The sequence below is a fragment of the Neofelis nebulosa genome, chromosome 4, assembly GCF_028018385.1.
Source record: "Neofelis nebulosa isolate mNeoNeb1 chromosome 4, mNeoNeb1.pri, whole genome shotgun sequence".
Classification (NCBI taxonomy): domain Eukaryota; kingdom Metazoa; phylum Chordata; class Mammalia; order Carnivora; family Felidae; genus Neofelis; species Neofelis nebulosa.
Window position 1 is genome coordinate 161,557,957 of NC_080785.1, and position 12,967 is coordinate 161,570,923.

The following is a 12,967-nucleotide window of genomic DNA, read 5'->3' on the forward strand; positions in this document are numbered from 1 at the left end:
TGTGTTAGCTTCACCATCAGGCAATTTCTCCCCTCCTTAGTAGAGAAGATATCTCTGGATACGCCCTCATGGCCCAATAGAAACAGTCACCCTTTTCCCAGTAACTTTGAGTAAAGTCCCAGGGCGGAGGCTCATTGGATCCCTTTGGGTCACATGCCCACGCTGGACCAATCACGGTGCTCCAGAAAATGGAGTGTTCTGATTGGCTACTCTGGGGCAGGGCAGGCGCAAGTATCCACCCCTTCCCCCCAAGCACTTACCTCTGTTCCGGTGTTAACCCTAGTTTAAGAAGCTGAGCCCAAGCAGATAGCTTTCACACTTTGTACTGTAATTCCTGCTTCGGATTCTGTGTCTCCCTCTCTGTCTCTCTGTCAAAAATAAATAAAAACTTTTTTAAAAATCACAAATTTCAACATCCAGAATGTTGTTTTACCAACATGCCAGAATGTATGTATGGTATATATCGTCTGGCCACACTGCCTAGCACTGCGCACTCAACCGCCAGTCGCTATTACGATTATTTATTCCTACCCAGACTGGGAAGAGATGTTGATTAGCACGATAATACCAGTATGTTACATTTTTGGAATATTTGCTATGTGCCAAACCGGATTTGATAGATGAGAAGGCTGAAGCTCAGATCAGCCACCTGTCCAGAGTCACACAATAAGAAAGTGCAGAAACCGGCACTGTCCCTGACCCCCAAGCAGTCGCGGGGTCTCTAAGGGCCCCGCCCCCTCCCGCCCGGGCGGCAGGGCGGCCGCCTCCCGCTTATCTCGGCCCGGGCTGCGTGTGGTCCCGCCCCCTCGGGGGAGCTGCCACTTGGAGGCGCCTGGCCGGGAAGGGCCTGGTCAGCTGTGTCCGGCGGAGGCAGCTGCTGACCCAGCTGTGGATTGTGCCAGGGGCGGAAGGGGAGCAGGGGCCCTGCGCCCCCCGTGGCGGGGGGTTGCATCATGGGTCACCTCTGGGCGTCCCTCTGGCCTGGAGTCGGCTCTCTCTGTCTCTTGCTCGCTGGGGCCGCCTGGGCTCCCCCACCCAACCCCCTGGACCCCAAGTTCGAAAGTAAAGGTAAGGATGGATCTGTGTGTAGACCCCCGCAATGGTTCCTGGAGGGCAATGCGAGGCCTGAACTTCCAGCCTGGGTCCTGGGAGCCACGCCGGGTTCTGACCCTACAGTCTAGGATCTGGGGGCTGGGGGCTGAACCTCCTTAGAGTGGCACCTGGCTGGCATGCTGGGGTCTAAGACTCCAGACTGTGTTGTGGGCGGGGGTGGGGGGGGTGGGGGGCATAAGTTTCCCGTTTTATCTTTTCAGGGAGCCTGGGACATAATAAATCCTAACGGGGCAGGGTTGGTGCTGGGTCTAGGCCTCGAAATCTAGAGTCCCCAGGAGAGGGGATCTGGCCGACCCTCCACCGGGGGAGGGAGGACAAAGCCCGCGTCGAGGCCGAGGGGCCGGGCCTCAGGCGACTGTAAACATGGTTTGTATGCGGGCGCCAGATGCCTCGGCTTGCCGGGTCGAGGGAAGAGGCGAGGGAGGGGTTCACGGTTGGCGCTATCGGGCTGCCGGCAGCCTGCCGGGGCCGATAGGGGGCCCCGCCTTCTCCGCACACGTCCAGTGGCTCGCCTGTCCTGGGCCGGGGCGGGGCGGGCAGCGGGGGACCGCGGCCCTCCAAGCCGCGCGCGGTCCAGCGGGTTGTGGGGTGGGCGGGGGCGTGTGTGGGAACAGTAAGGCAAGCCACCAGCGCTTCGGAGTTCGGGGCGGGGGAGGGGGCGGCACCACCTCCGCGGACCCTTCGAGGGCCCCCGCTTGGGCTAGCGAGCGAGGCGGGGCTTTTTGCTTATCGGTTCGCACAGGCGGCGGGAGCGAGGGGGAGGCTGCTGTGGCCCGAGGACTGGGCTCTCCCGACCCCCTCCCCGTGTCCGCCTCCCCCCGCAGCGGCTCTGCTGGCTGCCCGCGGGCCCGAAGAGCTTCTGTGCTTCACCGAACGGTTGGAGGACCTGGTGTGCTTCTGGGAGGAAGCGGCAAGCGCCGGGGTCGGCCCCGACAACTACAGCTTCTTCTACCAGCTCGAGTGAGTGCGACGGGGCAGGTGGAGCGCCCCCACCCTCTGAGGAGGGGGCGGGTGGGCAGGGGCTCACACTTTGGGATATCTGCTGGCGTCGGGAGCGTGAGGACACTGGTGGGACGGGAGGCCACTGGCGGTCACTGGTGGGAAGCCCCGGGGTCAGTGCCGACGCGCCCCCTAGTGGCTGGGGCCGGAACAGTCTCGCGATCTCTGTTGCGGAGCGATCCCAGACATTCCGGCAGGGACAGCACCCCTCCAAATAGGCCTAAGGCGTCGCGTAGTCGGGGGCCGGACGCCCCCTGGTGGTATTATCCAAACCGGGCCCAAGCTCCAGGCAATACAAACTCTCTCGCACCCCCCACCCCCAACTTGCTCCCTTCCCTCTCTGGCCCCTTGGCGCACAGGGGCGAACCGTGGAAGCCATGCAGCCTGCACCAGGCGCCCACGGCTCGCGGCGCTGTGCGTTTCTGGTGCTCGCTGCCTACGGCCGACGCGTCGAGCTTTGTGCCCTTAGAGCTGCGCGTCACAGCCGTATCCTCGGGCGCTCCACGCTATCACCGTATCATCCACATCAACGAAGTGGGTACGTGCGCAGGGAATGGGGAAATTGTCGGGTGAGGGAGTCTCGGTCACCGCCCACCTGATCAACCCCTCTCGCAGTGCTCCTGGACCCCCCCGCGGGGCTGCTGGCGCGGCGGGCCGACGAGGGCGGCCACGTGGTACTGCGTTGGCTCCCGCCTCCTGGAGCCCCCGTCGCAAGCCTGATCCGCTACGAAGTGAACATCTCCTCAGGCAACGTCGCAGGGGGCGCTCAGAAGGTGAGGCCGCCCCGACCGCCAGTCCAAAAGGCTGTGTGGTGGACAGCCCCGCCTCCCCTTCTAAATCCCGCCCCGATGGCCAGCATGGCCCCGCCTCCTGGCCGCGCCCCTCCAGGCCCACCTCTGACGCCCGTCATCTCTTTGCCCAAAACACATCAACTCCCACTGACATGTCTTCCTTGCCAGTGCCTCCCAGTCCACCTGGACCCAAGCCCAAAGCCCACTTACCCCCTTGTCCCAAATACTACACCCCTTCAACATCCCGACCCTTTGCTCCCTGGCCCCGCCCCTAAATAGCCCGAGACCCCCCCCCCCTCTGCTCCCTGAGCCTCCGTCCTGATTGGCCCGAGCCTTCCTGGAACCCGCCTCTTGCTTTCATTGCCCTTCCCCCTCACCGCAGTATCGCGAAGCTGTCCTTCCTTTCTCTGATTGGCTCAGTGCCGCCCCCACAAGCTTTACTCTGCTCGCCCCGCCCCCATTGACCACGCCTCTCACCCAGGCCCCGCCCCCAGGTGGAGATCCTGGATGGCCGCACTGAGTGCGCGCTGAGCAACCTTCGCGGCCGAACGCGCTACACTTTTATGGTTCGCGCGCGTATGGCTGAGCCGAGCTTCGGTGGCTTCTGGAGCGCCTGGTCCGAGCCTGCGTCGCTGCTGACAGCTAGTGGTGAGGCCCCAGCTAGGAGCTAGGAGGGCCTGGGGAGGAGCGTGGGGTAATCCTACTGCCCTGACTTCCTCCCTGCTTTGTAGACTTGGACCCTCTCATCCTGACGCTCTCACTCATCCTCGTGCTCATCCTGCTGCTGCTGGCCGTGCTCGCCCTGCTTTCCCACCGCCGGTGAGCGCCCCATTCGGGCACCTAGCCCAGACTCCAACGCACTTACGTTCTCCTTTTGCTGTGGAAAGCTAGGCTCAGAGACGGAAAGGCACTTTGCCCAGGGACACACAGTGAGGAGTCCGTGGCAGGGCTGGGATGCAAGCCAGACCATATCCAGAATCTTAGTTCAAATTCTTGGGAACATTCACCTGGTTTTCCTTGAACCTCAGCGGTTGCTCCTTTTTGAATTCCTTTGCTTGTTCCTTTTCCCAATTTCATCAACTTTCGTAAAATCCCCAGATGGGCCTAATGGAAAGATTTAACGTCCTGAGTGCCTCCTGCCTCTGTTATCAAGCTCCTTAGATTGTTTATGGTAGGACCAGCCATCCTGAGGTTTTTGTTATTCGTAGCTCATACTATGTGGTTTCATACCCCTAAGCCTTGGCACATGCTGTTCCTTCTGCCTGCAATGCCTTTCCTGCCTTGTCTGCCAAGCAGTATTCTGTTGTCTTTAAGGGCCTTGTTTATTTATTTGGTTGGAAAATACATACTGAGTGCCAACTATGTGCTAGGCACTGGGGAGAAAGTGGAAAACAAACATCTCTCTGACCTTGTGGATCTCAAAGCTGAGTCAAATAGCAAACAAGGGTACCAACATATACGGGAGCAGAGAGGAAAGAGAGAGAATCCCAAGCAGGCTCCATGCTGTCAGTGTAGAGCCCGACGCAGGGCGTGATCCCACAAACAATGAGATCATGACCAGAGCCAAAATCAAGAGTTGCTTGCTCAACCGACTGAGCCACCCGGGCACCCCAGCAACAGATATTTGGTTATACATTGTGGTAAGTGGTATCACAGAAACAAATGGGGTGTGGGGCCGTGACAGGATGGTCAGGGAAGGCCTCTGGAAGATGATATCAGAATGGAAACCTGACCTTTGGACAAAGGCAGCCGCGAGACAATTGAAAAGGAACAGCAAGTGCAAAGGCCCCGAGGTGGGAAGGAGCTTGGGAGCACTGAAGCAGCTGCCAAGAGGGTATCTCTGGCTAGAGCAGAATATATTACGAGGAAGTGGTGGATGATGAGGTGAGGGAGGTCACAGGGGTCAGAACATACAAGGTTGTCTGCAGGGCTGTGGAGAAGAGATTGTTATTCTTTTTTTTTTTTTTTTTTTAAGTTTTTAACTTTATTTATTTTGAGAGGGAGAGAGAGAAAGCATACATAAGATGAAGAGGGACAGAGAGAAAGGGAGAGAGAGAGAAAGAGAGAGAGAGAATCCCAAGCAGGCTCTGCAGTCAGTGCAGAGCCCAATGCAGGGCTCGAACTCACAAACCGTGAGATCATGACCTGGGCCAAAATCAGGAGTCGGATGTTCAACCAACCGACGGAGCCACCCAGGTGCCCCCGAATTTTATTCTGAGTACATTCAGGGAATTATGGAAAGGAGTGAGAAGGGAAGTAACATAATGAACCTCCAGACAAGCCTGGGCCAGGTTAAGGGAGAGCACCAGGCAGTGTGTGTTGAACTCCTATGCATCCTTCAAAACCCTGTTCCAGTCACCCATCTGTAGGGCCTTGCAGATGCTTCAGCCAGAGCCTCTTTCCTCAGCCCCTATGCACTCCTCTGCCTTGTGATTATGAGGGACTAGGACTATCTGTGCCCCTGTGGCTGCTTTTTAGGGGGGTATTGGTGAGCATTCAGTGACACATATCCATGTAATTGTTTCTTTTTGGCTTCATCAGGACTCTGAAGCAGAAGATCTGGCCTGGTATCCCAAGCCCTGAGAGTGAGTTTGAGGGCCTCTTTACCACCCACAAGGGTAACTTCCAGGTAGGTGGCCTGGTTGTCCCCTCGGGGCCTGGGGTTTCCCTGCTCCTGTGGCTGAACCATAGGTCTCTGAGCAGGCTGGTGCTGTTTCCCCAGCTGTGGCTGTACCAGAATGAGGGCTGTCTTTGGTGGAGCCCCTGCACTCCCTTTGCAGAGGACCCCCCCTCCCCCCTGGAAGTCCTCTCTGAGCGTTGCTGGGGGGCTACCCAGGCAGCGGAGCCGGGGGCAGAGGAGGGGCCCCTGCTGGAGCCGCTGGGCAGTGAACATACCCAAGACACCTACCTAGTGCTGGACAAGTGGTTGCTGCCCCGGAACCCACCCAGCGAGGATCTCCCGCGGCCTGATGGCAGTTTGGACATGGTAGCCATGGATAAAGGCTCAGAAGCCTCCTCCTGCTCATCTGCCTTGTCCCTGAAGCCTGGGCCAGAGGGGGCCTTGGGTGCCAGCTTTGAGTACACGATCCTGGATCCCAGCTCCCAGCTCTTGCGCCCAAGAGCACTGCCCCCTGAGCTGCCCCCCACCCCACCCCACATAAAGTACCTGTACCTCATGGTGTCTGACTCTGGCATCTCAACTGACTACAGCTCAGGGGGCTCCCAGGAAGCCCAGGGGGACTCATCCACTGGCCCCTACTTGAACCCTTATGAGAACAGCCTCATCCCAGCCACTGAGCCTTCGCCCCCAAGCTATGTGGCCTGTTCCTAGGACTCCAGCCCTCAGATGCTTGGGGACCCAGCGTGACCTCAAGTGCTAGCCCAGGCCCTAGACTTATTGAGCAGGGTTGGTGAGGGCTCCCTCAGGACCAGGGGCATTGCTAACCTCGGCTTTCTGCCCAATCCGTCCTGCTCAGTACAACCTTGGAGTATTTTAAAATGTATAGAGTTGTATGAGTGTATGTGTGTTTGTGTGTATGTAATTTTTTTCCCCCTTTCATGACTTCTACAAACATCCTTGTAGGCCCCATCTTTCCCTGGGCCCAGACCATAGGGGCAACGGTAAAAGGCCTCGAGCTCAGTCTGAAGTTCTGGACCTGGCGATATGAATAATAATCCTAATAGAATGGAGCACTCAGTATATGTTATACCAGCTGCCATAACAACAACAACAAAAAAAAAACCTCCTAAATATGACTGGCTTTACACATTAAATGGTTTCTCTCTCAGATTTCAATGCAAGCAGGCAGGCAGCCATTTCTGGGATGAGTCAGAAGCCCAGACCCTGCTGGTCTGTAGATGGACCCCTGGCATCTTGCTAACCAAGCAGCAAAGAGAAAACAGAAGATGCTGGGGGCCATTTTAGGGATTAGAAACAGTCCCAGGACCCCAGCTTGGTCCATGGACCATTGGGGGGGGGGGGGAGGAATGCAGTTTGGCTGTGCTCCCTGGGGGAAGGAAAGCTGTTGCCTGAGCCTCTGGCTAGTTTCTGCCACGAATAATAATGATATCACTGAGTTAGACATGACCTAGGAAAGATGGGCATATGCAGGCCTTCTAGAAGCTCTACCAAAGCCACCCCTAGCTAAATACCCTAAAAACTCTCACAAGTGTGAGCCAGGACATGTGTGCAAGAATGTTCATAGCAGCAGATATGTCCATTTGATGAATAAGTTGGGATATGGTCACCCATGGAACTATATGCAGTCGGGAGAAAGCAGTGAACTAAAAACTGGCCTAATCTTTTTAAAAAAATTATTTTAACATTTATTCATTTTTGAAAGACAGAGTGCGAATAAGGAAGGGGCAGAGAGAGAGGGAGACACAGAATTTGAAGCAGGCTCTAGGCTCCAAGCTGTCAGCACAGAGCCCGATGCGGGGCTCGAACTCATGGACCGCAAGACCATGACCTGAGCCGAAGTCGGCCACTTAACCAACTGAGCCACCCAGGCGCCCCAAAACTGGCCCAATCTGAAATGATAATGTTGAGTGGGAGAAGAAGGAAGTCTCAGAAGATTACATTTATCATGAAACTTTTTATAAAGTTCAAAACAGCAAAATTCAACAATGTTAATTGGGCATAACAGGTACATGATAATGCTATTTTTATTTTTTTTAAGTTTATTTATTTATTTTGAGAGAGAGGGAGTGGGGGAAGGGCAGAGAGAGAGAGAGAGAGAATCCCAAGTAGGCTCCATGATGTCAGTGCAGAGCTCGACGTGGGCCCTGATCCCACGAACCATGAGATCATGACCTGAGCCAAAATCAAGAGTCCAACATTTAACCAACTGAGCCACCCAGGTTCCCTGATAATGCTACTTTTAAATGAGAAAAAGCATTTTATATTCTTTAGGTCTTTGAATCTGCATGTGTTCCTAAAGTAAGTATTCCAGGCATGGGATACTGAGGCATAGAGAGGTTGTCACACACCAAAGCTCAAGGCTGGCCTCCAGAGCTTGAACCTTTGTCTAAGCTGAGGTTACCAGCCTGGGTAGGCCACGGGGTGATTGTCATCTCTCCATTTGGTCGGAAAGCCACGCACCACTCTGCCCTAGGCCCCAGACCACCTGGATCCAGGCAGGCTCGGAGGCGGTGCTGTCCTGGGCCTGGTGTCTCTGCCTGCAGCCAGCACTGGGCAGGGAAATACCGCTGGAGCAGTGACACCTGCAGGGCATCCCCACTGACTCCCTCCTCCTGGGTCTGTAGGGCCACAATGAGCCCACAGCCCTGGCCAGGCCCAGTCTGGTGGCTGAAGTGGGCAGCTGTGTCCAGAAGCAGCGCAGCCAGGTAGGCGGCGTCCTGGGGTCCCTGGTCTTCCACTAGGTACTCCTCGAGGCCATCCAGTAGCAGCAGGGAGGGGGCTGGACCGCGGGCCTCATGGGCAGAGCACAGAAGCTGAAGGAGTTCATGGGTTGAGGGTGGGTACTGGAAGCGGATCTTCTAGAGGTTGGAAGAAAGGAAGCGGCCAGATTCAGCTCAGGAAGGCAGGCTCCAAGCTAGAGCTGTCCTGCTTCCTTGTATATACTTCCCTGCACTAGGCTCTCAGACCCCAGACAGCTGGTTCCGAGTAAAGCAGTTCAGAATGGCCGCATACTCTTCAATTCGTACCCACTCACCACCCTTTTCTTTAATAACAAGATTTTATTTTTAAGTCATCTATGCCAAATGTGGGGCTGGAACTCAACATGCTCAAGAGTCACATGCTCTACGCCCACCCCCGTTTTTTATCCCGCATTTATCACTGCCCGGTGTTAGCTAGGAACAAGGTATGTTTTTCTTACCAAGTATCTAAGGCAATCTTTCCACGGAAAACCTGCCCGTAGCGTTCTTAGTCGGACCTCCTGACCGGCTCCAAAGGAAAAGCTGGCATTCAAACTGGACTCAGGTTTAGCCCCACCCCTTACTCACCCTCCCCACCACTAACCCCACCCGTTGGGCACCGCCTTTCTTCGCTAACTCCGCCCCCTCACCAAACGGTTTCCCAATCTTAACAAAGCTTCCTACGGTCCCGCCCCTATTATTCCGCCCCGCGCATTCATGACTCCGCCCCACAATGGCCGCTAAGGCTCGCTCTTCCTTCTTCTCCTCCATTGGTCTGTCTACCTGTCACTCAATCCTCAATTCGCCCAGTACTAACTAGCCCGCCTCCGGTCCCGCCCCTCGGTTACCTGTAGCCGCAGGGGGTCGAGTGCTGCGCCAGTCCCGCGGGGCAGGCTTTGAAGAGGCGTTCGAGTCAGAAAGAGGACGGGGCCTCGGCCCTCTCCTGCCGCTACCAGGGCCGCCGCGAATAGCAGCGCTGTCTTTCCAGACCCTGGGCCGCCGAGCAGCAGCAAAGGCGGTCCAGCCTCAGCTGTATCCTCCTCCCCGGACCTTGCTGAGGTGCCTAGGTTTAGCACCCGCCTCAGCGTCTCCGCCATTCGTAAGATACTCCTGTCCAGTCAGCGGCCCTTTCCTGCCCTTAATCCCGCCCAAGACGAGGTCTCATTGGTTACAATGCACTTAGCGTCTCCATTGGTCCATGGATCTGCCATCAAAGTTAGATCGGCCTTTACTGGCTCCTCCCCTGGTGAAGGAGGGAGGAGGTATAGAGGCGCTTGAAGGAGAGATTGCCCTTCCCTTGTGCGAGTCCGCTGAAGGAAGCAACGCGAATATTACTATTGTGAATTAATCAGCTAATTAGACACATACAAGGGTTGAAAGTTGGAGGAAGCAGGCCCTAATCACTGACACATTACTTAAAGTCTCCTAGCCTCAGTCTGCTCACCTATAAAATGGAGCTCGTGATATCTCAGAGGACTATTGTGATGGGAATGTTGTCTGTGTTTCTGCTGATGTCACCCAATGACAACTGAGGAAGTGAGGGAGGGAGGCACTTGTGTGCTTGTCTCTCCGTCTCCACCTTAGTATCTGCACAAGCTGTGTTGGAGGCTTGCAGGCTCAGGAACATTCACGTGCAAAACATCAGCAGCCGTCTCTGAGGGTCTGTGAGAAGAGGAATCTCAACTGGTTTCCTTATTGGCCTGGGGGCTCCTTGGGTTTTGCTTGGAATAAGCGGGGTGGGCATGACCATAGATCAAAGAAGCACCAGGAGAGACAAAAAGACAGGGGGTGGGAGACTAAGGGACAGCCAAGGCAGGGGACCTTGTTTGTCTGGTTCACTTAGGTGTCTCCAGCGCCCAGAACAGTGACTAGATGGTTGTAGATTTTCAATATATGCTTGTTAAATGAATGAGTGAAGAAAGGAAGATAGGATTTTTGAGAAACTGGGAGAGGAGAAACAAGGTGAGTGGTTAAGTGAGGGTTGGCTGGGTCTCCTCACCCAGACCTCGCCCCAGAGCTGCCACTCACCCCTGTTGCCCTGGCAACTCTCTCCTGGTAACTTCAAAGTGGTGCTGTTGCCAGGAGACACAGGGGCGGGGTGGAACTGATATTTCCTGGGCTTTCTCTCTCCCTCTGGGGCCAGAAAACAGATCCGCCACATCCCGCAATACATCCACCCACACAGCTGGGCACCTCACACACCCCCCCTTACACACGTGTGCGCGCGCACACCCACACGCATCTCTGTCTATATTCCACTTTCAAAAGCCCCATCACCCACATGCTCACAGCCCTATCCTAGCACAAAACATCCCAGACACACTTTCTCTCACACTTATGTCCCCACACTCTTTCCCTTGCACACACGCAAGAACACACTCTGATACAACCATACCATTGCTATTACACACACACACGCACACACCCAGACACATTTCCTTAGCTAATGTGACTGCAGCTCTTTCTGTACACACACACACACACACACACACACACACACACCACCGTGTTGCATTCCTTGTCAGAGGCATCACCTCAATCCCCCCGCCACTGATGCACAACCATGATTCACCTCACTTTGCAACACTCCAAATGCACAAACACCCAGTAGTGACACATATATCACGTCATCGTGCAGTTACGTACACAAGAGCATGTCCAACACAGCCCCATTGCACTCGCTATTCCCTTGCTGAGGGAACTCAGCTCCCAAATATCCCTGTGGCTCATTTTCCCACACCATTCAGGTCATGGTCAAATATCACCTCGTTACAGAGGCTTTCCCTGATCACCTGTGTCAAATTGCACGCCCTACACTTTTTAACGGCTTCACCGTCTTTGTTTTCAAATAACTTATCATTTCCAATGTCTTGTTCTTCTTGCCTGTCTCCTCACTAGAATGTCAGCTCCACCAGGGAGGTTCTTTCTTTTGTTCATTGCTGGGCCCCCAGCTCCTACAACAGTACTCAGCACACAGCAGGTGCTCATAAATGTAGACTGAGTACATTGGCCGAGATGCAGAGGTTTGGCATGTTTCTTGTACACACACACAGTACTTCTTTCTTTTCTCAGAAGGCTGTCTTCATATCCCGATGGAAGGACTTTTACTACAGAGAGGGTCCTGGGAGGGAGGACCAAAGGGTGAGGAGACTGGGGAGTAGACATCTCAGTCAGTCTGTGTCTCTCCCTTGTTTTTCAGCATCACGTGATTAAATAATTCATTTAACAAAATTTTATTGAGGACCTACTGTGTGTCGGACCCTGTTTTAGGCCCTGGGGCTTCAGCAGTGAAAAGACAAATAAGTCTCTGTCCTCGTGGAGCTGACATCCTAGTGAGGGGGAAGATAATGGCCACTAAGCATAAAGAGGAGTTTAAGTAGTCTATGAGTGGATGATAAGTGTATGCAAAAAATTTTGCCCGGGGGGGGGGGGGGGAAGCTGAAAGGACCAGTTGTTTGTTTCTTGCCATTTTAAAGAGGGTGGTAGAGGGGGCAGGTCTCAATGAGAAGGTGACATTTGAGAAGAGGCTTGAAGGAGCTGAGAGAGTAAACCATGTAGAGCACGGAGGGAGAGCATTCCAAGTGGAGGCACCTGCAAGTGCAAAGGCCCTGAGACACTGGGAGCACTTTGACTTTCACCAGGATGCATGGGAACCAGCCATGAGAGGTTTTGAGCAGAGGTAGGTTGTGGTCTGACTTGCATGGTAAACCAGAATTCAGTTTTGGTTGAGTTGAGTTTGAGATTCTGTGAAGCGTACAGGGCATGTCAACAAATCTTTTGAGTAAGTACATATACCTTGGTCTGGGTTTTCTACCTAAAATTATCCATCCTGGGATGGGGTGTGGACAAGGTAAGGTCGGCCGTCTCCACCCCCTCTAGCAGGCCCAAACACTTCTTTGTGTCCGGCAGCCTTCACTTTACCCTTTCTTAGCCAGCACTTGGTTTCAGGACCACGGACAGCGCTAGCTGGGTTGGCTGGAACGCTGTCCGCTGTGCTGAAGTTTTGCTTCTTTCCTGGCCCGCGTGGAGGTAGCTGTGTAACAGAAGGAACCAAGGTGTCAGGGGTGGGATCCCTGGAAATAGAAGCTCTGTTTGGTGAAGAAGAGGGCTCCGTGATTCTCTCTCTCCTCTGTCTTAAGCCCTCTCATGCCCCCATGTAATTCCCCATGGCCCGCAATCAGCCCTGCCACCTACCCCACCTCCTCTCCCATCTGCCCCCTGCCTCGTTCACCTCCAGCTGTACAGGCCTCCTCACTGGTCCCTGAACACAGGGGGTTGGTTTCCACCTCAGAACTTTGCTGCTTGCTGTTCCCTCTGTCTCAAACTTTCCTTCCCCCCTGCCTATTTATATGGCTCTCTCCCTCCCTCCTCATGCTTTTGTTTGTTTATAAGCAGGCTTCACTCCCAGCATAGAGCCCAACTCAGGGCCTGAACTCTTTATATCTACCCACCTATCTGTATTTTATTTATTTATTTTTTAAGTAGTCTTCATGCTCAGTGCAGAGACCAACACGGGACCTGAACTCATGACCCTGAGGGGCGCCTGGGTGGCGCAGTCGGTTAAGCATCCGACTTCAGCCAGGTCATGATCTCGCGGTCCGTGAGTTCGAGCCCCGCGTCGGGCTCTGGGCTGATGGCTCGGAGCCTGGAGCCTGTTTCTGATTCTGTGTCTCCCTCTCTCTCTG

At 54.7% G+C, this 12,967-nt stretch overlaps 2 protein-coding genes across 8 annotated transcripts; one reads left to right on the top strand and one right to left on the bottom strand.

The window, feature by feature from the left end:
- The first annotated feature begins 371 nt into the window (after nt 1–371).
- On the top strand, nt 372–11,704 carry EPOR (erythropoietin receptor). Of its 6 annotated transcripts, none has more exons than XR_009261114.1 (9): nt 372–1,068; nt 1,938–2,073; nt 2,472–2,650; nt 2,728–2,885; nt 3,398–3,551; nt 3,635–3,722; nt 5,445–5,532; nt 10,126–10,244; nt 11,355–11,695. XR_009261114.1 is itself a non-coding variant. In XM_058727963.1 (9 exons), the coding sequence occupies exons 2-9, from the start codon at nt 1,477–1,479 to the stop codon at nt 6,232–6,234; spliced, it is 1,305 nt and encodes a 434-aa protein (XP_058583946.1). In that variant the 5' UTR covers nt 940–1,068; nt 1,314–1,476; the 3' UTR covers nt 6,235–6,424. The 6 variants fall into 6 exon arrangements, 5 of the variants coding, with proteins under 5 accessions (XP_058583947.1, XP_058583949.1, XP_058583944.1 ...); XM_058727963.1 differs by lacking the exons at nt 10,126–10,244; nt 11,355–11,695 and adding exons at nt 1,314–1,479; nt 5,626–6,424 and having other exon boundaries at nt 940–1,068; nt 2,582–2,650; XM_058727964.1 differs by having other exon boundaries at nt 10,126–11,704.
- On the bottom strand, nt 7,479–9,413 carry SWSAP1 (SWIM-type zinc finger 7 associated protein 1). 2 transcript variants are annotated; one of them, XM_058727967.1, is made up of 3 exons: nt 9,131–9,413; nt 8,744–8,803; nt 7,479–8,402 (listed from the first exon to the last, which is right to left on the bottom strand). In XM_058727967.1, exons 1-3 carry the CDS (start codon nt 9,377–9,379, stop codon nt 7,899–7,901), a joined length of 813 nt encoding a protein of 270 aa, XP_058583950.1. In that variant the 5' UTR covers nt 9,380–9,413; the 3' UTR covers nt 7,479–7,898. The 2 variants fall into 2 exon arrangements, with proteins under 2 accessions (XP_058583950.1, XP_058583951.1); XM_058727968.1 differs by lacking the exon at nt 8,744–8,803 and having other exon boundaries at nt 9,131–9,406.
- Nucleotides 11,705–12,967: the final 1,263 nt, after the last annotated feature.